At 39.2% G+C, this 27,524-nt stretch overlaps 2 protein-coding genes across 5 annotated transcripts; both read right to left on the bottom strand.

The window, feature by feature from the left end:
- Nucleotides 1-143: 143 nt before the first annotated feature.
- DYNAP (dynactin associated protein) lies at nt 144-13,523 on the bottom strand. Of its 2 annotated transcripts, XM_087772846.1 has the most exons (10): nt 13,483-13,523; nt 9,400-9,486; nt 7,393-7,617; nt 5,931-6,137; nt 4,357-4,590; nt 3,439-3,592; nt 2,154-2,263; nt 1,896-2,009; nt 1,095-1,244; nt 144-468 (listed from the first exon to the last, which is right to left on the bottom strand). In XM_087772846.1, the coding sequence occupies exons 2-10, from the start codon at nt 9,475-9,477 to the stop codon at nt 343-345; spliced, it is 1,398 nt and encodes a 465-aa protein (XP_087628972.1). In that variant the 5' UTR covers nt 9,478-9,486; nt 13,483-13,523; the 3' UTR covers nt 144-342. The 2 variants fall into 2 exon arrangements, with proteins under 2 accessions (XP_087628972.1, XP_087628973.1); XM_087772847.1 differs by lacking the exon at nt 13,483-13,523 and having other exon boundaries at nt 9,400-9,756.
- An 18-nt stretch (nt 13,524-13,541) lies between these two features.
- CUNH18orf54 (chromosome unknown C18orf54 homolog) lies at nt 13,542-27,492 on the bottom strand. Of its 3 annotated transcripts, XM_087772845.1 has the most exons (9): nt 27,075-27,470; nt 25,869-26,198; nt 23,304-24,080; nt 21,653-21,803; nt 20,390-20,498; nt 18,838-18,969; nt 17,421-17,494; nt 16,404-16,538; nt 13,542-13,611 (listed from the first exon to the last, which is right to left on the bottom strand). In XM_087772845.1, the coding sequence occupies exons 2-8, from the start codon at nt 26,146-26,148 to the stop codon at nt 16,421-16,423; spliced, it is 1,641 nt and encodes a 546-aa protein (XP_087628971.1). In that variant the 5' UTR covers nt 26,149-26,198; nt 27,075-27,470; the 3' UTR covers nt 13,542-13,611; nt 16,404-16,420. The 3 variants fall into 3 exon arrangements, with proteins under 3 accessions (XP_087628971.1, XP_087628968.1, XP_087628967.1); XM_087772842.1 differs by lacking the exon at nt 13,542-13,611 and having other exon boundaries at nt 15,915-16,538; nt 27,408-27,492; XM_087772841.1 differs by lacking the exon at nt 13,542-13,611 and having other exon boundaries at nt 15,915-16,538.
- Nucleotides 27,493-27,524: the final 32 nt, after the last annotated feature.

Here is a 27,524-nt window from a genome sequence, read left to right as displayed (position 1 = left end):
TGGGCGTAGACGCTGGTAGATAAGAGCGCTGCCTACGTGACAGAAAAGCAATGTAAACTTCAGTAATGCGAGGGAAGAGATACGGTGGGATAATGGATGCCATACAGAGCAAACGGCAATTGTAACGGTAGAAATTCCTTTAATTTACAATCAAATTACATTGCACTATAAATAAAACATGACAAAATACAAGAAGAAACTAACTTTTTATAATTAATAACCCCAAAGTCTTCTTTTTTCTGAACATCTCCTCCAGATAAATAGCGAGAAAGATACCAAGAAATACTGCTAGAAACATGGTGATCACGAAAACTTCTTGGAGCCGTTAACTGCTACAAGAGGTTATTTGCCTATTTTTTTGGCAGCCTTTGGGAACTTCTTAAACTCAGCCTGTTCCTTGAAAAAAAGCTGAGCAAGGATATGATCTGCTGTTCCATGGAAGTAGTCATTCATACGAAGAGTTTCCAGCTATAAAGAAAAAGATAATATTTTTAAAAGAATAACCATAGCTACCGGATCATTTTTACAATATGGAATATTAAAGTGCACCTCAAATCCAAGATGCAAATGAATTAATGTAGAAGTATATAATTAATGACAAGTGGTACGCTGGGCTATCAAGATCGCTGGGTACGTGTAACCTGAGCTATAGACACCCTTGCTCTGGCTCCTAGGATATAGACGTGTTCAAGGCTTGCGAAGATCTCTCCCTTTTGGGGGGGCTCGGCTTGTGAAGAGCCTCAGCCTGCCCGGTCCGCTCAAGGACAAGCACTGCCTCTTAAACACCAGCGGTACCTCGTGCACAAACGCGATCTGAATTCCATCTCTCTTACACACACGGAGCATGTCACACCCTGCCACGGACCTTTTCTTTGTCTTCCCCACCTCCCGTTTCCTTCTACAGAGTTTTGATAGGGGTTGCACGCCAACCATTCACACCAGAAGGGAATGTGCACTATCAGGGTACTTGAGATATTCTTAGAATTTCTTTTGAACGGTGCACACCAAAGCATAAAGCTTGCGTGCATGAGAAAAGCATACAATTATGTAAAGTTGACCATTTTTTTACTCCCCTTGCCCGTATGAATTCTCACCTGGTTCCCTGTACTGTAGGCTAGAATCAACACCAAATCCTCATCACATACGCTCTTGATATAATGCTGGGTTCCAACAGGGAAAAATATGACATCTCCAATGTCGATGTTGAACCTGGCGGTGACTCCAGATGAGAGAATAACTCCAGCCTATTGCAAGTAAAGCAGCAATATTCAACAACCACCGTTTTCAGTGTGCTGTTATTGGATAGACAGACAGTGATGGTCCCAGCACCGCACTGAAATCGGCTGGCGGAGCATCACTGCTTTCATTGAGACTCCAAAAAGGCAGAGGGGTCCTAGGCAAATTCCTGAGTAAGAACGTGGTAAGTCCTCACATTACGGAGTCTCATCATTCCATCTCAATTACCTCGGCACTTCAAATTTGCACTGAGCAAAAACCATAAAATCCTGTACTCTAAATCTTAATACTCACTAAATTTTCTCTATTTATCTGTATTATTATTATTATTATTATTATTAAAAGTATTGCTTTTTTATTTTGTACTCCCAGCATTCAGGAGAGCGGGGATTCCTGTCATAAGCATGTGTGATTTTGCTGAACAACTTAACGAGACGGACAAATTCTGCTCTTTGTATAACTCCACTTTGATAGACAAGCTTCCACAAATGTAACTGAGATCAAAATTTTGTACGGAGAAGGAAAGCGTGGACACTGAAAGTTTTGTAATACTACTAATTGCAATATTATTAATCAGGGCTGGGAATCCGTTATTAGCTCTGTAATTGTTAGACAGCCAAAATGCCACTGACTTATCCCTCACCGATGTAACGAATTACCTGTCCGCAGCCGCTAATGACATAACCCATCTCATTAGCATTGAAGTGGAAATGAGGCTGCCCCAGTCCATTGCTGAATATCCTGAGAGTTGCTAAGGTAAGGGTATTTTCATGCTGAAAAACAGAACAAAAAGGTTCAGACGACCATCCAAGTTTGTTATATCCCTGTTATACATGACAAAGCAGTTTGGAACCCACACAAATTGCATATTGTTCCTTATGTTTAAATAGCTGCAGTATCCAGCTGAAAGCACATACCTTGTTCAGTGACTCACTAAAAATTTTTTCTGTTTCATTTAGCCCAGTGCCATTTATGCGGTAGCGAGCCCACTGGAAGATTCCTCCTGGAAAAGGATATTCTGCTGACCCTAAAACAAAGACAGCTAAATGAGCATTTCCAACGAGGTTTGGTTAACATTGCTTGTTAGAGTATTGGCCAACTTGAAGTCATTACTCCGTCCTAAACTTGAGGCCTCGAATCTTATATTTTCTTAAAGAAAGCCCGTTTAGCTTCCCTATCCTTCATGCACCAGGCACTACGCAATCTCCTCTACTGCATTTTTCTCTAGTCAGATAATCACAATGAAAAACCCCGACTAGATTTTTTCCATCCCAAATTGCTATCAATAACAATACACTTAAAGAACATGCTAACTTTCAGTATATTAATTCATGTTAACCTTTACGGCACTGATTGTGCGTCAGAATATTTTGTAAAGTACTGTCAATGCAGAAGAACTTTTTCATCCAAGTGCAAAGATTTTTGTCACACATCTATTTCTCACGACCTCCATCAGCTGTGTGTGAAGCTCTGGACCTATATTTGCCATTTATAGCTTTTTAAATAGACTATGCTGCTTGGAATTAAGTTTTGCCATCTATGTTTATTAGGTGCTCACTGATAATCACTAGATCCAGGCTGTACAGAGGGGTGTTTAATGTAATTGTTGATAAACCGAACGGTGAATGTGCTTTGATGCCATTTATGAAGTTTCATTTGTAAAAGAAAAGGGAGGACATAATTAGGTTTATGTTAAGGTGTTTATTCATTGACGTTTCATATGCAAACGTGGGATATTCTGGGAAGCTCAGCACCAGTCACTCTCCAGCTAATCTGCTGCAGGGCTTCCTGGCCTATTCGATTTTAATTTCTGAATGAAAAGTTCAGGTTTAGGTTATTGCTTAACTTAACTGTAGCAGGGAACACGCCAGTCCTGGTTACATAGATTAGGAGAGAACCTTGAGCTGGGAAGTATTTAGTTCATGCCCTGCTGCTTACTGGCATTCTGCTCTCCTATCTACTGTTGCAGATAGAAACATTAAAATCAAAAGGGAAAACTACTTTGAGATAAGAATCGGGTTATACATCTTCAAAGGGCAGTAATTAGATGTAGTACCAATATATTTTTCATTTTATCTCCTTCAATTCTTATGATTTCTCTAGATACTTTTAAACTCCTGTTTCAGTGAATCGATTACAGATCCCCTCCTCTCCCCCTCTAGAAACAGAGAGCTCGTACAGACGAAGTTCTTAGATGCATACCTTTGAGATTGTAGAAGTACTGCCATACGAGGTGGTCCGGAGACTGCACATAGGTGGCATTTTGTACAAGCTCATCTAAGTTTGGTGGGAGGTTAACTGCTTGATCTTCTGCTTGTTTCTTGAATGTTCTGATGAAGTTAACTCCACCTTGTGGCTGCGGGACACAATGCATATTAAGTTAGAATCCTAGAATCGGAATTAAAAATTCACTTCATGGAATGTCCCACCTTAGTACCTGGTGGTAGACAAATTCTGCCTTGTGGACACACCTCATCTCTTTAATGGCCTCGCCCTGTCAATACTCTATTTTTCTCCTTTGCTCTGCCGTTCCTTCTCCGTTACCACAGAGATTTGGAGCAGAAGGGAAACTCGATCCGTCTCCCATCAAACTGTTTCAGGGTGGGAAGGTCTATCACAGTTCTGTGGTTTGAACACGCAAATTCCTCAGACTCAGCAGAAACTCAGTGGCCGTATTCTTGCTTGTGGGACATTGCCAACTAGTCAGCTCAAATAAGACCCATTTTAACAAGATGGACTTATCTATAGTTTCCTCTGAGATCTTCTCATTCCACAGAGTTCATCAAGGGTCTCTTGGGAAATTAGCTTTGAGCTTCACTATGTTCTTTTCCCTTCCACCCTTGGAAATATGGAGGATCCTCCATGAACTGGGGATAAATGCGAAGAGCGGAGGAGAAAAAGTTTCTTGGAGAGAGCATCATCATTTATTTCTCCTGGCCTATAAAGGACCACAGAGGGTGGCACAGTGTTACGCAAAGGACGTGTGTACATCCTTCCACACTGACGGGCCTAGAGAGAAGAGCTGAGGTAGGGAGGATCCTCTCCAAGAAATATAGAGCTTGGACTGCCATGTTAATGTGTAGAAGACTACAGAGAGGCTGGCTATCCTACCATACAGACCTTTAATGCTCTAGCTGCTATATCCTCTGGGGTAGAGAAAAATGCGTCATCTACATCCAAGGTCTGAAGTTCTTCATGTGTTGTAAAAAACAGCAAGAACACACAGTCTTCTGATCCTACGTTCTTTATCCAATGCACAGTGTTTCTAGGGAAGAAGATCACTTGACCAGCCGTGACGTTGTATGTGGTAACCACGCTGTCATCCGCACCAATTACTCCAATCCAGGCAGTACCCTGTAACATAATCAGAACTTAACGATCCTAATGAAAGTTTTCTCATTTAATCCATATGTGGCAAGTCAGTAATTCAAATAACCTGAAGACTGTTAGGAGAAAGCAGATCCTGATGCACTCTCTAACAAGCCTTTGTGAGCGTAAATCCAGAATAGCACTTTAAGTGACAATATTTTAGAAGGTTTAAGGAACACATGACAAATACATGTTGCTCATACTCAAACCATTTCTTATTAAAGAGGCTGTGAACAGCTATGAAGGAGTCATCTTTGACCAAAAACTGCTGAAGAGAGGACCAGGTGTTTGTGGAATGCTGTACTCCAAGGATGATCCCCTATCCAGCTGGAGCTGTTCAGTTCTATGCTGATCAAAACATGAATAATTATTCTTAGAAATAAATTAATGATTAAGATATATCTAAGTATCTACGCTTCCAAAGAAAGATAATTTTGTTTTCAAATTAATATGCTACCTTGAATTCCTCACGGTGAGTTTCTATTTCTCTCTTTTATTTTCTTTACTTTTACGGATTTGAAATTTGATGCTCAGGTGAGATAGGGCAAACCTTTTCAAAGAAGATTTATTGGGGGGGTGGAAAGGGCGGGGTATTTGGTCTAGGAAAGAGAAGACTTTATGGGAACAAAACAGTCTCCCATGTATAAAAAGTTGTGAGAAAGAAAGACGATCTGAGGGTCTCTACGGCCAATGGAGATAAACAAGGAGACATTAGGATTTTTTTTTTTTTTGCATTAAACAAAAATGGAGTTTGCCTACCAGCACAAACTTTCTAATGGTTTGTGTGATGAAACATGGGAGACAACTATTTTTTGATTTTGTAATAGCTCCTTTGTTGAAGATTTTTAATAACTGAACAAAACTGTCAGATATGCTTGAAGTATTCTTATCCCGCATCAATACAGGGGATGGAGCCAGAGGCTTTCTTAAGAACCTTAGCAGTCCTTCATCTCTGTGATTCTATGATGGCTCTGTAATATAATTACTTTAATCATAGTAAACGCTTGGATAAGTACATAAAATTCTGTAACTTTCAGGTATCCAAAGACTCCCCTGACCTCATTTTTTATGCTTCATTGGAAGCTACAGGTGTTTGGTCCTCTTGCAAGTAACATCACTAAACAGCCTTTTTCAAGCATCTCCATTTGAAAATGTTATTTCAAGCAAGAAAACTAATGTCATACATCAGTCAACGGTCATTCTGCTTTTATTACCTGTTAATATTTGTATATAATGTATATGTAATTTTCTTTTACATCTTCTATATATACATGATGCTTTAAACTGCGAAACCAATTGGGAAAGCTGGAATAATCAGATAATACCTGTAGCAGGTAGCCGTGTTCATTGGCATTAAAATGCCAGTGGGGAGCCCGAAGCCCTTTGCTCTTGATCCGTAAGGTTCCAAAAGTCATTTTGGAGCGATGGGTATTGATACTTTTTCCAAATTCCATTTCTTCATCACTTTGATATTCGTTTACATCCTTCCTGAATCTTGCCCACTGAATTTCACCACCTGGGTAGTTATGTACCTGTAAAGTTAGTGAGAGTGGAGAATTGTATTAATTGTGGACAGTGGTGACCAAACAATCCAAAAATATTTCAGAAAATTCTTGGTCTGGGCAATACTGGAAGGACCTATTCCTTTTCTCACTGAGGAGTCTCTCTGTATGTACTTTAGTCATTTTTCGCAATCATTTATATACTTTTTCATGTCGTGATGCAATAGTATTGTTTCTACAAACGAGAGAGAAATAGTGATATCAAGAACAAAATTATCTGCTCCTCCTCTTTTTATGTCATTCTGGACTTTGATTTGGGAAATCAGTTACAGATATGCTTAAACTTTTAGATTCAAACCATTTAGAACATTTCCTGAGTAAGACATCTTCTTGAATTTCTACAGTTGCAAACTATTTGCACCTGAAGCTCTTCCTTTCCCAATATTTGTACTGCCTCTAGAACATGTTTGGTACTTGAAAGAATCATCTTGCACTGAGGAAGGACATATTAAAAGGGTTTCTCTCCTCTTAAACACTTTTGCTTGCCTTCTTAAAAACATTTTTTGTTTGAAAAGGAATTACATAGTTAAATCTAACATCAAAAAGTACCAGAATGGCTGTTGTCAGTTTAAAGTGCCCTACTATCTAATCTATCCTTTTCCTTCTTTTGCTGAAAAGCAAAAGTTCATCAGGAATTATTTTTTATATAAAGATATATTTAGAAGATGGAGTATGTCTTTAGAGTTTGCTCAAAGGATACATTTCTATAAATATCAAAATACACCTAAACAAAAACTACATAATTCCTAGGGCTTCGTTACATTGTCAATTAATTCATTTTAGCTCACTGAAACAAGACCACGGAGTTCATTTTTTCTTGCCGCATAACAGTTTGTTTGGATCCAGTCCTAAGACCGAAAAGGTTAGCGTGCTACTCAGCTTACATTAAAACTTGATCTTTCTGGTTTCGTTTCTCAGAATTTCATACTCTGTAACTTCAGAATCACACATAAAATGGTTGCCTTGTCTTGCAAGCCTAATTTGTTGGAGCAATTATTTAGCTCTCCAAGAGGCACTCCAGAGATCTATACCACTTCCAACATCTGTTACGAATTGGAGCGAAATGCTGTCAGGAAGTTTGTGTCTCTCCCCATGGATTATAAAAGGAGCTTGGATAACCGGTTTAGACTGATCACCTAATGCTTAAAAAATAGTTAGGTGAAATTAATTCATTAAACTTCTATATATGATGCTAGAATATTATTGCACAAGATGAACAATTTACCTTTGATTTCCCCAGATGATTCAGGAACTGGAATTTGATATCCACGCTTTTTTCATCTGGTTTTGGGGAAGATGCACCATCATCTTTAACAGCCGTCTCTTTCATAAAGGCGCTGTTCTTTACATAGACCAAGGAGAGGGCGAGCACTCCTATTGCGGTGGTGATAACACAGGCCAACAGGCAAACTAGAAAGACTTTCATTAGGGACCAGCTGCCCTTTCTTTCCTGAAATTAATAAAAAGCCCCCCCAAACAAAAAAGAAAGCTTTCTTAGATCTAACACACGGGAGAAAGTTTGTGATAGTTCTTTTGTAATCAAAACAGTATGCCTTTCAGAAACACAGGTGTAGCCAAATTACTGAGCCCAGTACAGGGAAACCTTATAGAGCATATGATCAGATTGTTGCTGTCCTTTCATTATTTCATCAAGTCAAAGCACGTCTTCCTAGGGTCTTACAAACGCTTAAAGATTTTGTTCATTGCTGTTTCTAACCTATAGCACGAACCACTGAAGACCTGGAGCATCAACTCATGGCAAACCTTCATCTCTGGGGCAGAAACGCTGCCTCTGCCTTATCTCACATGGCTCAGCTCCCTGGCAGCAGAGAAGACCAGCCAGAATGGGGAAATTTTGTCCGTACTAACTGCTCCGGGCATCATTTCTTTACTGAAAATGTCCTTTGTGTACATCCAGGCCTCTGGAAGGGGGTGAAGGGGAGACGCAGCTGGGCACGCAGAAGCACACAAGTTCTTTATAGAAGGCCAAGGCCCTCCTGGCACCATGAAGCACCACCTTGGTGAGGATGTTCAGTGGTTCCTGTCCCAGAATCGTTTTTGCTGCTGAAGTTGCAGCTTCAGATGAATAGAAACTGCATCCTCTGGCCCAAATTTTAAAACTCTCTACCGATTCTGGGTGCACAGCTTGATCTACCTTTAAAAGCCTGATTTTTCAGACAGTGAGTGCCTGAAAATGAGCTGTGAATGTTGATTTCTGAAGCCAGACAATCAAAAATGAAAAAAAATTGAAGATTACTTGCTGATTTTAACAAAATGACCTTTTTTCATCAATCTATTTGGCAAAAGCTCTTTACAAATACATTTCTCTTGCCAGCAGAGAAGTGCTCAAACTATCACCCTACTCTTTTCTTTATAATCTTTTCTTCAGGTTAAATGACTCCCTTTTTAAAGCTTGTGTTCAATTAAATACCACAGCAGTAGTATTCAGACCACAGAGTCTCATCAGAGAACAAGGCTTTATAGTTAAATGCATTCGAAATCCCCATTTTCCAGATCTGAAGGACTTTCACTTACAGCAGTTTCACAGCAGTGGCACCAATTCAATAATTATTTTTAAAGTCGAAAGAATGCTGTACATATTGCATAATAATATCAAGTACAGACGGTTCTACCTCAGCACAACTGTGTGGAGTGAGTTATGTTGTGAGGAAACCACTAGCCTTGGTGTATTGATAGCCAAGAAGCAGCACTGTGCTGAGTGCAAACAACTGTAACGGCTGATGAGCGACGCGTCAACTCTTATTGCACGAAGTTAATTCAAATCCCAAGAAGGAAAAACTTTAATGGGAAAATTACTGAGAATTACTTTTCTCAAGGGCAAAAAAAAAAAAAAAAGATGAAACAGTACTCTAAGAGTACTAAATCTAAGAGATACTAAACATTACCACAAGATGAGCTTTTAAGTAGCTCTTTCTGTTAAAATCGATGGGGAATCCTCCAAAGATAATTACTTTGTCCAATAGTTATGGGATAAAGAATTTAGCTATTAACTTAAGTGGGGCCAGGGAATTATGTCTCACAGTTCAGATCCTAGCTAGTGCACACGGAACTACGCATTTTAGGACCTTAGCAACTGTAGCCCTTTACAGCTTTGCTTTTCTTCCGGACCTTCTTAATAGCATAGGATTAGGTCATATTACAAAATAAGGGTTTAATCTTCAGACTGACTCTGTTAATAATGTGTTGATAACACCGTAAAAGAAAATGGTACCTCTTTCTTTGGCCACTCTTTTCCTTTCGAAGAACTTTGTATGCTCTCTCCGTGCATTTCAAATGCCTGGTTATCCATTTAGTAAAGCTGAAATAGATTAGTCCACAGAAGACAAGAAAAACATTGAAAGAGAAGAATGTTAATTCTGATACGTGCTCAGTTACGTTACAGAGTCCAGGGAAGTGACTCATCTTCTTCTGCATAGTAACACGAATGGCATTTAGTGCAGTACCATTGTGCAGAAATGTGATGCAATACAACAAACTCTTCTTCACTAAACTGCAAGAGGGAGGCCTGACAATTTCCACATTCAGATTTAACGTTATTCACGTATCACATGAACCCTACGACACAACATGACAACGAGATAGAGTCTGAACCATCAAATACTTGGGGACAAAAAAAGCAGAGGGCATCTAGTTCCTTTACCTATGCTAACGACCTAATATATTCAAATTACAGTTTTGGCTGGTTGTGTAACCTACTTTTACAACCACAAAAACGGTTGAGGTTCCAGAACTTCTCTGGCAACCCATTTCCCTGCTTACATATTATTGTTAAAAAGGTTTTCACAAGCCTAAATCATTCCTGCTGCAACAGAACCGTTCCATTTTACCCTTCTGCAATGGACGTGCCCTGCTTTGGGAGACCAACAGTACATCCAGCCCGGTGGTTCTTCTCCGGCAGGACTTTAGGAAACGATAAGGGAGGGCAGAGCCTGGCTACTCTTTCCAGCTTACACCTTTCATACTTTCCAAGTACGCGTAACTGTTGGATGAGAGATGCTAGGGGAAATATCCTCTTTAATAGAATGAAATCTAAAGGGAAAACTCCGTGACTTAGATGAAGTCTTTTCTAAACCTGATGATACTCCCCGACCTCCTAAGTTTCCTGCTTGCAGGTTAAAACGAAGAGCACTTCTCAGTCCTAAACAGATTTATGAACTCCTTTAAGGCCTCCTACGTTTCTGTATCGTGGGATTTGAGCAACGGCATACCCACGTTCCCCTCTCCAAGCTGAAGGTCCCAGCCTTTTTAGTCTCTCCCTAGTAGGCAGCTCTTCCACCTCCATGATCATTTCAGTCACCCTCCTCTGGATCTTCTCTAACTCCACCGCATTATGAAAATAAAGAATAGCAATAGACTTCATCTGGGGTTGTTTAGTCTGGAGAAGAGGAGGCTGAGGGGAGACCTTATTGCTCTCTACAACTACCTGAAAGGAGGTTGTAGCGAGGTGGGGGTCGGTCTCTTCTCCCTAGTAACAAGTGATAGGACAAGAGGGAACGGCCTCAAGCTGCGCCAGGGGAGGTTTAGATTGGGTATTAGGAAAAACTTCTTCACCGAAAGGGTGGTCAAGCATTGGAACAGGCTGCCCAGGGAAGTGGTTGAGTCTCCATCCCTGGAGGTATTTAAGGGACAGATAGACGTGGTGCTCGAGGACAGGGTTTAGTGGTGGGCTTGGCAGTGACAGGTTAATGGTTGGACTCGATGATCTTAAGGGTCTTTTCCAACCTTCACGATTCTATGATTCATTGTTAACTGCTCTCCAAGCACTGTTTTCCACCCATCTTTATACTTCCCTAAAAATAATTTAATATAGACTATGAGTCCTTGTTTTGAGGCACACAAGTGTTAAATGTTGCTACCCAGTCATAAAAAGGAGACGAGGTTTGTGCAATACACAGTGTTTGTCATGACTTCTCTCTCTTTTTTTTTCCCCCTCCTCATTTCCTTGATATATTCCATGTTTGATTAGGTACTTCTAGGAAACTGAGGTTTAAGCTTATTGCCCTATAATTCTCTGGCATCATTTAGCTGACTTTTTGTTAAAAGTAACTTTGCTAGTCCCATTTCTAGACCCTTATGGGACTGCACGGAGTTCAGATTTCTGATAACTCAAAGATAGCGTCAGCCATTTCTCCAAGAGCTTCATGTTAATGCTGGTAGGCGTCGTCCACTGAACACAGGTAGCTTGCGTCAGAGCTATCAATCACATTTTCCCTGTCGTAATCTGAGTTTTATTCACTGCCTGTTGCCATTGACATTTTAAGTAAACGTTATACCTTCACTGATATCATTTATTACATCATAATTATAAACTTACAAAATTTTCCTTGGTCCTCCTCATATCAGTAAGGGACTTATTGTTTACTGTCATAAGCAATAAGGAACTTTTGGGTTATTTTATTATCTTCGACAGCTCTTCCTCCTTGTCTGTCATTTTTGTGCTTTGGACTTTCCAAAAAGCACAAAAGTCCAAGATGACTCATCTTTAGGGACGATTCTAGCTATTTCCGCTATGCTTTCTTCTTGAAGACCATTGAGGACTCCAAGACATATTACATTTATTTTCACTGTTCCATATGAGGATATCCTGCAACTATATCTTAAATATACGTATTTTTATGAACTGCCAAACTCCTGAGCACCTTTTTCCTAGACCTTTTTCATAGGATTTTGCAAAGAGATCCTTGAATTTCTTGTAGCTGCTTTTTTCTATTCTTCCTTTTTTCCATTCTAAAAAGCTTGAAAACCTTGTAAGAAAATTCTCGTATTAACCTCCACTTTCTGTATCAAAACCTGATATCATTCTAGTCTAAAAACACCCCAGATACTCTATTCAATTTATTTTTTCCAACAAATATTTGGCTAACTAGTATCTCCTCAAGGCGAAGTATGCTGTCAGTTGTTTGCAAAAATGTTCTTTCCATCTTATCCTTCTTGGTTCGGTGGTCTTAATGGTAGGTCCTCAACGTAACAGCATTTTTCTCCTTTTATTATCATAAAGATACTTTATCTCCCTCTGTATTCTAGACTTCAATACAAAGGTAAATATTCATAGAGAAACGTTTCTTCCCTCCCCTTTTCTTCAGGAGCCACCGCCACTTTTTTTCTGTATTATTACAACATGAAATATCCCACCAAGTCAACATTTATGCTGCCTAAATCACAACTTTGCATAGAACCTTGTACATTCTTCCATTTACTTGCCATACAGCCTGCACTAGGTTAGACATCCTAAATGTTAAGCAGATGTATTCACTATCCTGTTTTCCATATGGCTTCAATCCTTTTTATAGCAACCCTTTATCCGCCGTTATTATGCCTCTGGTCACCTTTCCGCTGATAGCACTTCCATTCTTTTGCCATCAGCACCCATTAATTCTAGTTTAAAGCCTTCCTTCCTAAGTTGGTAAGCCTAAACTTAAAGAAGCGCTTGTTTTTCCTTATGAGATAGAGCCCATCTCTCCTCAGCAGTCCTTTCTTTTCTGTTCTGGAAGAGCTGTGAAAGCTCAGCCGTTCAAATTGGCAACAGCAGGATCAGGTCAATTAAAATTAATGAGAAGTTCTTCTCATTTCCCTTTGAACAGGAATTCTCTCTGCACAGTGAGAGACCTGCCAACTGTAAAGTTGACCAAATATTTTGAGTAAGGACACAAAAATTAAAACCCACGGTAGATCACAGAATCCATGGTCAACAAGAAAGAAAAGATATGATTTTCAAAGGTTTCACAATTCCAGATACTTAGGTATATATGAGAATCCTTAAGCATCTTGTGGAAAACAAATACAACTGCTCTGGCAGTGTCAGAGTTACGTAGAAAAAGAATGAATAGGTTGATAATGAGTGACTGTGGGGCTTGCAGTTTTTCAGATCCTCCTTTTCAGACTAAAACAGGTATAAACTCTAGCCAAATTAACGCTCTGCTGGCAGCACTGTTAGTCGTCATGATACCCGGAGCCTGAATTTAAGTGTTCCTATATCAGCACCTTTTTGTATCAGTGTGAATCATAGAATCATAGAGTCATTAAGGTTGGAAAAGACCCTTAAGATCATTGAGTCCAACCGTTAACCTATCGCTGCCGAGTCCATCACTAAACCATGTCCTCAGAATACAGGGATGCAGAGAGATTTGCTAATGCAGATGGACTGTTAGAGAGGAAAAGATAACTGTAGCCTACAGTCATTCCATGGCAAGACCAGCATCGCAATGGACTCTCTCGTTAAGCCTTGAAAGGGCAAAAAGCCCCGAGACAAAAATCCCACCTATTTTCCTCCCACCATGCCGAGGCACACTCTTACCACAGATAGGATCTTCACAAGATGGAAGAGCACAATACTTGTCTTCATCAAAGCCTTTACTTCCTCAGCTCCGTTTTACTGATATATATACCCCGTAATTCAGGAAGTGCCCTCCTCAGAAAAGATTTCCTGTATATGCAAATACATAGGATCACAAATACTTGTGCACATCCTTAGCAAACAGTTCTTGTAACTTGCTGACAGTGACTCTCCTTCTATCTAGTCCTGCTATTTTATTTTAGTATTTCCTCTAAATCCTGGTCTCTCACTGCCTTTTTGTTTTTCCCACTGCCACTACAGAAGACTGGAGTTCAGTAACATTCCTTTTCTCTGATCTAGCCTCAAGGACAAGAATGTCACTGACAGCTTGGATATGGCAATTACTTTTGTTTAGTATTTGATTTACGTATTCCGTTATTTCTCCTGAGTGGCAACTTCTTTATTCGAACTTAGAAGCAAACTAAATTCTGGCTACAATTGCAAGAACTGACCAGTGTATACAACCAAAAAGTTACTTTTTTCTATTGATCTATAAGGGATCGAATCCCTCTTTAAAGGCCATGAAAATCTTGATAGCATTTAAATAAATATAATTTTATGTGAAACCAGTTGTCTCCACTTAGTGACTAATGGGGTTTTATTGGTTTTTTTTTTTTATTCTAGTCTTATTTGAATTTCTATTGTTTACAACTAGAAAGTGTTACTCGTGTTGCTTAGTTTCATATGCTTCAGGTACTTTTATTTTGTGCAGTATAGTACCTCACGCAGCGGACCTTATCCATGATCAAAGCCTTTCATACCTGGCCAATATGAAGTTAGTGAATATGAACATTCAATAACGTCAACAATACTTTTAGTTGTTACCCAGGTCTGTGTGCCATAAAACCCCCCAAAAGTTGTACGGAAATTCTCCATCAAAAGTACATTAAACTGATAAAGGAGAAATGTCTGGAGGCTAATAAAAAAAACGCCGAAGAATGAGGAATCTCACAAATACGGATAGGTACGAGGATTCTCCAAGGGGGAATTAATGAAAAAGACTTTCTAAATAGCAAAGAAACTCTGCCCTAACATCAAAAGAAGTTCTGAGGGAGCAGGGGGTGCTTTACATTTGTCCCGTGCACCCCTGCAAGCAGGGTACAAGGGGAGTATCAGGGCTCAGGGCACCAAGTCTTGCGTTGCATCCACCTTGCCTGTGCTACCAGCACCCCAAGGAGTATCTGTACACCTGGATGAATAAATCCACCTTTCTCCTGTGAGCTCTATAGACAGAATACCCTTCAGAAACAGGAGAGCTAGGATAGCTTAGGCAGTGCCGCACTAGTTGTGCTGAGAGTCTGAGGTGTACTAGCTCAAACAATGCAGCATACACGCATATTATGCGTAACTACCTACGCACGGCCTCCAGCGTAGGGCAAAAGTAGAGCAAATTCATTGTGATCCACGTGCGACGTCAGGAAAAAACCTCATCTTTCCTTGCACATCTGAATTCCTTTGATAAAATGACCTCTGGCAAACAGATACTGCCTTAAACAAGTTATACCTGCAGTACTAGTTGGTTTGTACATTCATATAATGCTTTATAAAAGCTTCTACAAGAAAGTTTTCTAGAGGAGTAATTTCATTTGTTGTACTCTGACTTCAGATCTAGCTTCTCAGCAGTTGATAAAGGCCAATAAAATCTGTCTGAAATACATTATTACGTATTACTTATGATCTCCCTGTGTTCTCATGATGCCATGACAGTCATAAAATGAAACAATTTACTATCTCTCTACTTACTAATTCCTAACAGGAAGATGGGAGAAATACGTAGCTAGTCTTCCTTCTACTTTTTCTTCTGGTTTCTATTTAATTTCTCAGAATCGGTACACGCTTAGGTACCTGCTTTCTCATGTGTACCTATGCTCCGAGTAAAAGGAAACAGTTCACTAGAAAGGCATGTCGCCGTACGTATTTTGTTTACTGACAGCATAAAATGCATTATATAAGGCTCAGAAGAGGTACAAAAGGCTCCTCTCAAAACGTTCTGTCAATATATTTCACTCCACAACTCAAATTACTACTTACAGCTTTTGTCTCTCAATTTGCTGCTGCCAAATGGGGTAAGTCCTATTCCTCTCCCCCCTGCACAAGCTCCAGTGCCTAGCAGTGGCTTTCATGAGCTATTTTATTCAATTATGCTGCAAATAAAAAAATATTCTATTACTTCTCTGCCTATTTAGGCCCACTGAAGGAGTTTATATGCTCTAAAGCTAAGAACAAAGCCAAGGAAAATGGCAGGGAGATTAGGACTTCCCAGTAACAGCGACAACCCGCTGTTGGATCAGTTCAGCAGTCTGTGCTCCCACAGAGGATGCCTCTAAACCTGTGCCTCCTCTCCCCAAAGAGCCAGGCTTTACTAGGAGGCGAAACGATTCAAAGAGACTTCAGACGCTTTTTGAGACAATAGATTTGGCAAGTTTGTGGTCAGGGAACAAGGCACAGAGAATTACATCAACTCAAGTCCTGTTAGAAAGAACAGCACGGAAAATATTATGTAATTATACTATTGCTAAACCTTACTGCTTAACTTTACACATGATATTGAGCTCCCCCTGCTCCTAACAGGCCCTGTAAGGAAGCGATGGCTAGAACTGGCCAAATAGTTAAGTTTCTTGCGAATTTTTATAAACACCCAGAGATTCTTCCATGAAAATGTTCACATTATTTGAATGAAATATTCTTTAAGAAGCGGTATCTCTTGTCACATATTGTTAGATCCTACTGGAAGCACTAATACTCAATTAAGCTTTGAAGTAATTAATGAAAAGAATGACTATGTACAGAAATACTGAATACAACATTTTTAAGAACGTGCACTGGTTCAGCTTTCAAAAAAATTTTGACCACTGGTCAGGCTGACAAATTATTTAAATTACACAATATTAAAATATTCTTAGATATCGGCTTCACAGATCATTTTTTCTTGTTCATCTTCATGATCATCGGTCTGCTCTTGTTGGTTACTGTTCTCTTCAACAAGACTTTTAAGACGTGACAAATGGTGTAAAGCCCTAGATAAGGAAAAATGAAGACTTTAACAACAGCGTACATATTGTTATTATACATTTAACACAAAACGATGTTGATTTCTTACAAAGAGCTTAACAGTTTGAATGGTATTATATACAGTTTACATCTCTAACTGTTCCACTTATGCTGTTTTAGAGATTATAAAATACCCTAAGTTTTTTTTAAAAACGATAAAACACTTTTCAGAACCGAAATTTGAAATACGTCTTCTCAAAGACAGGCGCGCACACACAGTTTCGATTAAATTCTTACAGCATGGGCATTTCACACAGGATATTAAACACTGCAAAACATTATGTTATAAAACAGCATATCAATACTGAAAGTTACTGTATTTTTTAAAATTAAAAAGTCTTAATTTTACATTACAGTACAAAACTATTCGGCAACACTGAGTTTTGTTGAAACAAACGTTCTACATAATAAAACTGTTTTCCATTCTGCCTTTCCTCAAACTTATTATTTCTTTGGTCACTTGTAACTCTTCATAGGACTCTGTTGATGTAATTAATGAAATACATTTTCTAGCAATTATTTTCTCCACTGTAGTGAAAAGTAGTAAGAAAATATTTTGTCCCATGTTACAAAATAATCAGACTTGGAAAAGTCTGAAGTCCATCTATGTGTAGCAATAATTAATCTGTTGATAGAGATGAAATACAAGTGTTTATTTACAGAGTAAATCTCTGCAACCCTTGACTAGATATTTCTCTGCTCCATGAACTGCCATGTTTTTAATTATTCACTACTGGCTTATTCCTAACAGAGTTTTCAGATCACATGACAACTCTCAGCTAATTTATCATTCCTTTTCTGCACTTTCTGAAAACAGTGAAAAGTCAGCAAAATCAATGGTCACTTACTTCCGAATAGAATTAGTAAGAGGGATTATCTCACTGTCACACAGTTTTAATTCAGCCTCTGCTTTTTCAGAAAGCTTGAAAAAAAAAAACCAAAAAATTTGTTAACTGAAGGAAGGAAAAGTAGCTGAACATGACAGAAAACACGGAATTTTTGTAGCACGTTGCATTGGAAAGTATTGCCAACAGCTTTATAGCATCAGAAGGTAATTCAGGCTGGAAGGGACCTCAGGAGGTGGGCTCCTGCTCAAAGCAGAGGCAGCTACGAGATTACAGCAGTTGCTCAGGGCATTAGCCAGTCAAATCTTGAAAACCTCCAAGGACGGAGACCGCACCACCTCTCTTGAACAACTTGTTCCAGTGCTTGGCTGTCTTCAGGGTTAAAAAGTTTCCCCCAATGGCCAGTGTGAAACTCCTGTTTCAATTTATGCCTGTTTCTCATTCTTCTGCCATGCACCACTATGAAGACCCCGGCTCCATCTTCTTGATGCCCTGCTCCTAGGTGCAGGAAGACTTCTATCATCAGGTCCCCCAAAACTACTACTTCTCCAGCCTGAACAAGCCCAGTTCTCCCAGCTCCCCCCCATAAACATGTGCTGTAGCCCCCAATCACCTAGGTGCCCCTCCACCAGCTTATTGATGTCTCTCTCCTGAAGTGAGGGCCCTAAAGCTGGATGCAGTGATATAGATGTGGTCTAATAAGTGCTGGGGGATACAGAGGGGAAAAATCATTTCTCTTGATCCATTGACTGTGCTCCTGTCCACATATATTCTCGTATAGAATGAGTTTTATTCGCTACTGAATATAGGACATAAGGTTTAAGAACTGTGTGCAAGCAACAGTATGAAAAAGGTAAAAAGTGATAACAAAGTCTATTAAATCATTTTGAAACAGAAGTGCCACAAAATACCAACTCACTGATGCCAAAGGAGGCAAGGATAGAGCATTTGAGAATGCCTGGCTTTTCTAAAATTTGGTACATGCCCCTGACAGCCCAGAATTAACGGGGGTATTATCAGAAGACAACTTTTCCAGAACACAGCTATTGTGAGAGCAGCGGAGGAGAGGCAGCCTGTTCTTTTGAGGCAGGATTGCCTGAAACATCGCCATCTCCTGGTGCAGGAGCACTGCTTTCCGCAGCTGGCTGAGGCCACCCGCCGCACAGTGCCCCTGCAAACGGGAGAGACTGCAGCCTAAGGCAGCAGAGCTTCCAGTTTGGAACAGCAGCAACAAGACACAGGAGATTTAGGGCACAGCAGCCTTGAGCATCCGCTCCTGATGCAAACTGGATTGAATCCGCTGGCAGTGCTCTAAGATGACTGGAAACCAAGTCTTCTATAAAAGAACTGAATTTTTCTCAGAAATGTACACAGCACCTCGATTTTGACAAGATACAACGTACAGACACGGACTACTCACTTTTTCAAACTCTTCCTTTTGCTCAGCAGTTTCATTCTGGCGTACATTTCCCTGAATTGCTTGAAGTTTAAACAACATTAGCTTCAAAGCTTCAAAGGGCCTGTGATGATGACCTCCAGCAAAATTATTTTCCTAAACCAAAAGGCAAAGAATGTGTTGATCTTACAGTGTACTGCAGTGCAAATAAGACAAAACAAACAACTTTTGAAGTTTCCCTGAAACAAGTTAAAGGCTAATTTCTATGAGTGTTTCCCTCTACCTAATCTTTAAAGGTCTATTTATAAATTGTGCGTGTATGATGCTACGCTGGTTCATCTTCATTTGTGCCACCGTATGGTCAGGGAAATCGCTGTAAATACATACGTTGTTAGGAAGATGTGAAGCAACACAGAAAGGCCTCGGCCCTGGCTTGTGTAAAATAATTTAAGAATATTAAGACTGTCAGTCCTTGTATTGCTATGACAGCAGTGCTGGAACATGTTTCAGCATTTCCTAACTGACAGAGCAAATAAGCTTCCTTAATGATAAACTTATTTATTCATATAATTAGCAGCTATATGATATCTGCTCATTCTAGGATCAAAAAAGCCAATTAACTCAAGGTGACAAAAATTTGTGCATAATCTAGAAATACTTATGTCTAGAAATGTCTGATGATCTAGCAGAACCAAGAGAACGGGAAGCATGCAGGATGAAACACAGTAAAGCACCATTTATCAGACAGAATAATCTGAATTACTCATGCACACCGTTAGGTTTGGTGTCAATTAACTCCTTAGGGAAACAGAAGTAGGTCTCACAGTGGAAAAACTTAAAGGGTAATGCTCTGTTTACTACAAAATGGGAAAACAGAATCTTAGAGCGATTAAGATTCAAGGACAATAGGGCAGAAAGTAAAGGAAACAGGCCAGTACGTAAATTAGTAGTATGCCTTTCAACTAGAATACTGGGCTCGGCGCTCATCTCCCTAGCTGAGAAAGGGATAAAGGGTTCATATAATCAAAATGAAAGACTGAACAATAGTGAGACTGCCAAGAAGGTGATTAATATGCAAGAATGGGAATAAACCAATGAATAATCAAAAGAGTATATTCAATCCATGATCCAATTCCAGTGCAACAGCATAAATCATAAGTAGTATATGACTTAACTTACCTCTTGAACTTGACTCATACACAACAGTACAGCAGCCAGGCTAGGAAATTAGTAGTATTTAATATATCAGTAACAAAAAAATTTCTTCCTTTACTGGAGGCAGGAAAATTATTAGTTAAACAAAACACAGGGAGTGTAAAAGTCAAGCTATTACTAAGCAAAGCATTTTATAGTTAGATGCTTTCTTAATCCTAATTGTGACCAAGGGTTAGATTAGAGGATTTAATAAGTGTATCAATTCATCAGGCTCAAATATGACTAAAACTACTGCAGTTAGACTTTCTACTTTATATATTACAGAAGAAGAAAAACCGATTCACAGGTATTCCCCCTTCTAATATTTACCAGCCTTACATATTTGGGGCGCTGTCAGAAATACATACTCAATTTTACTGACCTGATTTTTGTCATTTAAACAGTCTTCCAAGAACTTATGTATGATATCTGCCTTGGGGAATGGTAGAGCATTCTCCACGTCCTCACAGCACACAGGCACTGGTGGTTTGCTAAACCAACGTTAAACATGCAATGGAGAATAACAACAGGTTTACAAATTAAAAGAATTGTATTAGGATAGAGTCATTAGGATGAAACCAGATATATTGCGTCAATGCAATGCCAAGGGGACACTGGTGGTCCTGTCAGCACTTTGGTGTCTGTGTGAGAGAAACGCCTATTTTTTCCAGTTTTGCCAGCATAATCAAAACCTGGGGAGCCACAAAAATCGACTGAATAAAAAAGGCAAGATAAGGCCTTCTTCGCTATAATTTATTACACATGGATGTTTTTCCTGCATCTGGTACTCCACCATTAATATTCAACATCTAAAGAAAAATAGTTACCTTCTGCTTACTGACCTCTAATTCTTCTACAGTCTCTAAGGTATTTTAATTCAAAGCTAGTAGAAACAGATACTAATGAAGCCTGATTTCCCCTGTGATGTTCTCCTATGTGGGTATTCCGGTGGCTAGCAGGAGACCAGATTATTAGCCTCTCAACAGGAGCATGAACAGTACCCTTTCTATTATCACGTGCAGTTTGAAACTTTTACTCACCTGTTAAATGCTGCTAAAATTAACCAACAGTTCAAAATCTTCTAGAGTAAAGGGAAACGGACAGACAACACCCAGAACCACATACACCTAGCTGCTTCTTAAAAACCGTAGGAAATGCTAGTATTGATTTTTATTATTCTTTGATCCTGTGGAAGAACCTTTCAGTCCCTGAACAACTGAAATTTCACTTACAAGACTGCTCCAAAACTTCCCAAGGCCACACCGCTTTTTTTTAAAAATATGGACTTCCCACTATTAACTTGTTTTTCCATAAACCATTAAATCTCTCAATTTAAGTTCCATTAAATAATTTTTCTCTTGAAATACATATCTTTGCATGTCAATGATATACAAGAAATATTATTACAAGGCAGCAAGAAGTAATATTGATAGCACTCTTTGCAAGTCAATGAAAAACGGGAAAGCAGTGCGCCAATATCCTGACCTCAAAATATCAAACATTTAGCACTACGCAAGAAATCTAATAGTAAATCCTTTCTTTATGTACATGCCACATCACCATTACTTATAATCTATACACAAAAGCAATGAAGTACATTATGCATTTTCATGAACGCATTATTCCAGACTACATGTTTACTTACAAAGCACCTGGAGCGTTTTCCCATGATCTTTCTGCTCCTAGTATATCTGTTGTAGAAGGACTGCCATCGTTTTCCAGATTATTTGACAAATCTTCAGTTGAACTCTCCGGACCTTTGCCAGCCTTCAAGGTAAGCAGCTCAAGCTGGTCTTCTAAAAAATAAGGACGCAATGTGTCCAACTCTTTTCAAAGGCGTTATTTCCACATTACTTTTAATTTTATATAATACTCGAAGAAAATTACTACAGACGAATTAGCACTGGCAATATTTTATAGAGAGTACAGCCCCAACACAACTCCTTTGGTTATCTTGGTATAGCAGTATGGCATGCACATCACCAGTATCAAATGGGATTGGCAAGGTTCCAGCCAGGAGAGCATTTAAAGTAGTCAAGCGTTTCTTTTCCTAACTTATGTGGAACAAGTATTATAGGCAGCATTCAAGATTATTTAACGTTTTTAATCTGCTTTCATGCTATAGAAAATATAATAAATATTAATCCACAATCCAATGTTAAATATTACTCATTAATACTGTAAGTTATTAGGTTAATTTTCTTATTATTTTTCTAGTAGCTGCTTTTACAGACACCTGGGAGAGAAATCATGCGAACATACACAATCAGATACAAGACTCACATTTAAAACCAGGTTGAGATAAGCACTCAAAGTGACAGACACATTCTCATATATTTTTGTTATGCCTAGCCAGTTCACGATTGGTAAAATTGTGCGTAAAAAAAAAAGATATAACCCTGTATTTAAAATTCATCATGCACACACATTAGAAAGGTATTTAGAGACATTTGCATATCTGGCATTTTGTCAGTTTGAATTCACAACATAAACACCACCATAACTTAGTTTTTTGTGTATAACCTCTCGGAAAAAGGGAGAGATCAACATTTATGCTTTGCATAACAAAGAAAAAATATTTTTCTTTTTAAATGAATAAACTTAAGACAGAAGTGAAGGTAATTAACACTTTGAAATGTTCATCTCTCATATCAAAGCAAATCTTGTCGATATTTTGTAATACAAAGATGGTGCTTTGCCATGGGGGGACCTCCCTGCTTCTGAAGAGCGATGGCCTGCTGCAAAGCGTGGCTACGTGAGAGATTCCCAAGGAAACTCTTTACATAAACTGAAGGCACTGGATAACCCAAGTATACAGGCTACAAATATTTCCTGCTGAATGTGTAAAGTAGAGAAAAACACTGCACACCAAATGATATTTCTTACCAGTTTGACAGGTTCATTTACACTATGTTTAGGAATCTCTCTCTCCCAAGGTTACACTTCATGTAATTTAGTTTAATGCTTGAAATTCTATTAAAATATTCATGGAATTACTGTCATTATCTTGCAGTAAGGTACTAAATATGCCACTCTAATAAATACTTTGCTGTAAAAGGAATGCTTAAATATTGATTTATATATGAAAACTTACAGTATAAAAGCTGTTTAACTTGGTCAACTACTAGTAAGTGCTTTGAGTCCTTTGACAAAAGATAGACATGACTAAATCTACCGTACAGTGCAGTCAGACTAACATGGCTAGAGAGGGTTGGTTTAAAAAATGTACATCTTTAGACACATACCCTCAAAATTAAAAAACAAACAAACAAACAAATTATATGAAAGACAGTTACCTGTGAATGGCTTTTTGGTGTGTCCTGAAAAGAAGTTATCGAATTGGAAGCACGCATCTGGATTGTCATAGCTGTAACTTTCTTCTACTTTGTTATCACCTCTCAGATCCAGGCAACCGTTTTGTTCAAAAAAATGAGAACTGTCTTTATCTACAGAGTGTCTTTTTTTCAGGATCTCAAAAGTTTGTGAAGAGGAAGCTGTGCCTTGTACATTAAAATTCTGACCATCACTTTCTTTAGCTGAATCAGGAAAAAGGTTGTAACTCTTAAGCCAGACTGGGTAGCGAGAATTAGGAATGCTACTTATTCCTGATACGCTTAAGTCAGACTTCTGACTGGTAAGCCACCGTGGATAATTCTTAACAGGAAAAGTGTTAGAGGGCTCTTCAAAACACAAGGCTCTCGAACTTCCTTTAGAGGAGACAGAACCGTACCTATCAGATGTATACACGCTGCATTGCTTTCTGCTGAAGTCTCTGTGTGGATTCTGGTGAGCGACAGCTTTCCCATTCTTCTGGAGACTGAAACCACCTTCAGTATTGGGTGATGAGGTTTGGCAAGGGCAGAAAGAGGTTTTAAGCGACCGCCTGTTCCTCTCGCTACTTTGATGCCTTGATTTGACAAGACTACGCTGGACAAAGGGCAGCGACCCATCTGCTGGAAATGCTAACAGATCATCCGTCGCAAGACTAATCGAGTCTGGGTCACACTCAGTCTGCCTTCTACAGGGTGAAGCAAGAGAACCCAATCCTACGTGCTGATTAAAATCATCCAATGCTGAAAAACAGAGATATTTTACATGAATTGCTAAAATTCAAGCATACATGATAACATTTGTAAGATCTAACATGAAGTCATAATTTAAAGCTGAAATACATACTTTACCAGGCGTACTGAATTACAGTTCTTGCAAGATTGGTTCCGTTTCTAATCAGAATCTGGATAAAAACCTTACCAGTCAAGAGTCAGCCCTTCTTTCATAGTACACAGAGTATTTTCTTTATTTAAGAGAAACAAGATTTCAACATTCTACAGTCCATTTTTAGTTGCACATTTAGAATTGTATATTTTGCAGATGCGTCCTTAGTATTTCAGTCCTAGTAGCAACACTTCCTCCGCACAGTAACGTTAGGGATGACTTCCCCATGTTGAAAAATCGAGCACATTTACTAGAGAAAGAGATGGCTAAAAGCAACAGCTTGCAAGGCAAGTAGCCCGCTAATGGGCCTATAGACCCATTTTGTGATTTTAGAGAAACTTACATGCTCTATAAGATTCGACTTGGCAGTTTTTCAGGGAAGAATTATAGCATTAAATCCTTTTTTTTTTTTTTTTAACTGAAACTATGAAGCACTTTGATTCACAAAAATAGGTTTTCCTCAGCTAGTACCTGGAAGTTATTTTTTTCTCACTTTCACCGTAATATCAGTAAGTGAAATCTCTATATTGCAGACTATTACAACATACAAAACACACAGACGGACTAGCTAATACGTGAGTGGAGCTAATGAGACTTCTGCAAAGAACAGCAACAGAGAAATTTCAAAGTAAAATATGAGTAGATGACATCTTTCATAGAACAGTTTCTCATTTTTAAGCGATAATCAGAATACTTATTTTTGTTTGGGAAGTCAGTTAAACTTAAATAGAAGACGGTTTGTATTAGAAAAATATAAACTGAAAACTAAACACAGCTAAAAGCCAGCTGTCTTGATAAGAGAAAGAAAGGAAAGGTGTGAAGCTAGAGGAAGGTCATAGGCTATGGCTAAGAAAAAAAAGCCCTAAAAAATACAATATGCTACCAGAACTGTCCATGCCAATGCAACCCAGGCAAGCATCCTTTGTCAGGTACAAAGTTTGCCTGTACTTAGGACTTTGTTAATTTAGATGTAATGGACAAAGCATTTGCAGTATAAATTAGCTCAGGCACAGTTGTCTACTCTAGATCTTCACATCAACATTCATGCAATCAATTAAGTATTTATTTGTTCAAGCTAACCAATAATGACAAAAGCCAAGTCAAACCCATATACATTACCCCGTCGGGTTAGACATCAGACCCAAAAGTACATTCCATAAAAATCAATGGGTAAGGGGCAAATTTTGTTCTAAGACAAAGCAGTGTTTAAGGGAACCCATTCAATTAATTAGATTCTGATGTTACTTACTCTGGAAAGGAAACAGATTTTTTTTCGAGACTCAGGTTTAAGCAATGATTTACACTGTCTTTAGCATATATTCACATATAGAAAATACAATTTCTATTCCATACTCTGGAATTTATTATTGCATCTATGAGCACGGTCATGAATTTTCACCAATCCACCAAGCATTTACGAAAAATGCATTACAGAGAATGACAAATATTGCTAGCCATGACCAAGCATCATTTACTATACCATAAAGACTTGCAAGCAGCTGTGCAGGGAATATTCCTTCAGTAAAACACACCTGGTGTGAGACAAGGAGGTGCAATACCACTGGCAATGAAAACAAAACAAAACAAAACCAAACCCAACAACAAACACCAAAACTTATTAAAAGACATATTTGCAGAGGACATACCTTGTTTTTCTTTGGCATTATGCTTTGAAAACTCAACTTTTTTGGGCGTGCTTTGACATATGCAGATTTTTCCAGTGCTTATTTCTGAAGATGTGAGACTTAGCTCAAAGTCGTCAATATAAGCTTCCAGAGCCTCAGATGCAGAGCTGTAAAACTTGTCCTTGTAGTGAATCAAACTGTCCGAGCATGGGTTATTGCTGTCAATGCTACAGCTTGTTAAAAGAGACGATATTGTTGAATCAGGAGAGCAGATACTGCATTCTTTTATTGAGCTTGTCATGGTTTTTATCCAGGTTTCTATTAGAATCTTCACTCATCTTTTTAATCAATCTAAACGGAAAAAGAAACAAAACCACAAGTGATCATCTGCACTGAAACGTCTTCTGATAAACTGTAACGTATCTAGGATTTTTTACTTTTGTTATGCAATTTTCTTATTGTCCTAAAAATTACTATTTAGCTATTCAACTTGCTGCTTTTCAAATAAGTTTGCCATATATATGTGCCACCCCTAGAAAAGTAAAAGGCAGAAAATAAAGACTCTGGAAAAAAAGATAACAATAGGGAAAACTTCTTGTATATTGAAACTTTAGTAGTGGGGAAAAAAAAGAAATATAACAAGAGCACAAAAATCCAGCTCCTCACTAGTTCTAGAGGAACCTCAGTACACTGCTTTTGCAAGAACAGGATTTCACATAAGAATTGCTGACATTTGTCACCAAACACACAATTCAGCAAAGACACACAGAAGTATCACTACTTGATTTCAGAACCAGCACAAATGAGTATTGTTCATGGACAAAAAACCAGAAGTAAAATTAGCTTAGATAGTACAAAAAACTAAACAACTCGATGTAGCAAAAGTAGGAAGCCATTACCCTTGCAGATATTTTTTTTATAACCAGAATGGGTACACAGAGCAAAAGAATTTTACAAGCCACATGTGAGCGCTTAGAATCATCCTATCTATGGAATTTAGTCAACCCAATCCAAGCTGCCTTTATAACCCCCAAAACTGTAAATTAAAGAGTTGGAAGTGCAGGCTTGTTCCAAATGCCATAATCAGGATGGTCAAGGTCACTGAAAGAAACCTAACACTTCATTTCACCCCTGTAGGTAAAATAGCATTTGAAAAACCTGGAAACAGGTGCTGTAACAAGGAAAAAAAGATGAATAACTTTGTTATAGCCCATATCACACACGTACGAGGCTCATCATGCAATAGCAGCGTAAGGATTTGTATGAAAGAGGCACAGTGGGGACCAGCTCTTCCAAGGCCGAAGTGGTTTTCCCGAGAAGGCCGAGGGGCCGGGCTAGGCACCGGCCCGAGGGCAGCGCGACCGCCCAGAGACCTCCCGGGGCCCCGTCCCCACACAACCCCCCGGGAGAGGCAGGGCGGGCCCGCACGGGGAGGCCCGGCCGCGGCGGGCCCCCCCGACCCCCTCTCCCTCACAAGAAGCAGCCAGAGCGGGGAAAAGAAGCGCGTAAAGCAGCACAGCCCCTCCGCCACGCCATGAGGGTGTGCTAGCCCGTCCCCACCCCACAGCGGCCGCTCCTCCGGGCTCTGCCGCGCAGCGGTTTTGAAGGGACCGCGTCCCTCTGCAAAATGGCGGCGCGCAGGCGCGGGGGCGGCCGCGCGGCCCTGCGGGAGTTGTA

Source organism: Nipponia nippon, unplaced genomic scaffold (assembly GCF_047370975.1).
Source record: "Nipponia nippon isolate SJK-2023a ecotype South Korea unplaced genomic scaffold, ASM4737097v1 scaffold_37, whole genome shotgun sequence".
NCBI classification, from domain to species: Eukaryota; Metazoa; Chordata; class Aves; order Pelecaniformes; family Threskiornithidae; genus Nipponia; species Nipponia nippon.
This window is presented reverse-complemented; position numbering and strand designations above follow the sequence as displayed.

What these genes read in the sequence shown, in the direction of transcription:
- DYNAP (XM_087772846.1), bottom strand. Translation starts at nt 9,477, where the DNA reads ATGGATAACCAGGCATTTGAAATGCACGGAGAGAGCATACAAAGTTCT. An exon ending in AACACGGCTACCTGCTACAG is followed by an intron (nt 4,591 to 5,930) that starts GTATTATCTGAT and finishes ATTATGTTACAG; the next exon opens with GGTACTGCCTGGATTGGAGT. An exon ending in TAGCAGCTAGAGCATTAAAG is followed by an intron (nt 3,593 to 4,356) that starts GTCTGTATGGTA and finishes TGTGTCCCGCAG; the next exon opens with CCACAAGGTGGAGTTAACTT.
- CUNH18orf54 (XM_087772842.1), bottom strand. Translation starts at nt 26,148, where the DNA reads ATGACAAGCTCAATAAAAGAATGCAGTATCTGCTCTCCTGATTCAACA. An exon ending in CACCAAAAAGCCATTCACAG is followed by an intron (nt 21,804 to 23,303) that starts GTAACTGTCTTT and finishes CTTATTTTTTAG; the next exon opens with AAGACCAGCTTGAGCTGCTT. An exon ending in CTTACTAATTCTATTCGGAA is followed by an intron (nt 16,539 to 17,420) that starts GTAAGTGACCAT and finishes TTCCTTATCTAG; the next exon opens with GGCTTTACACCATTTGTCAC.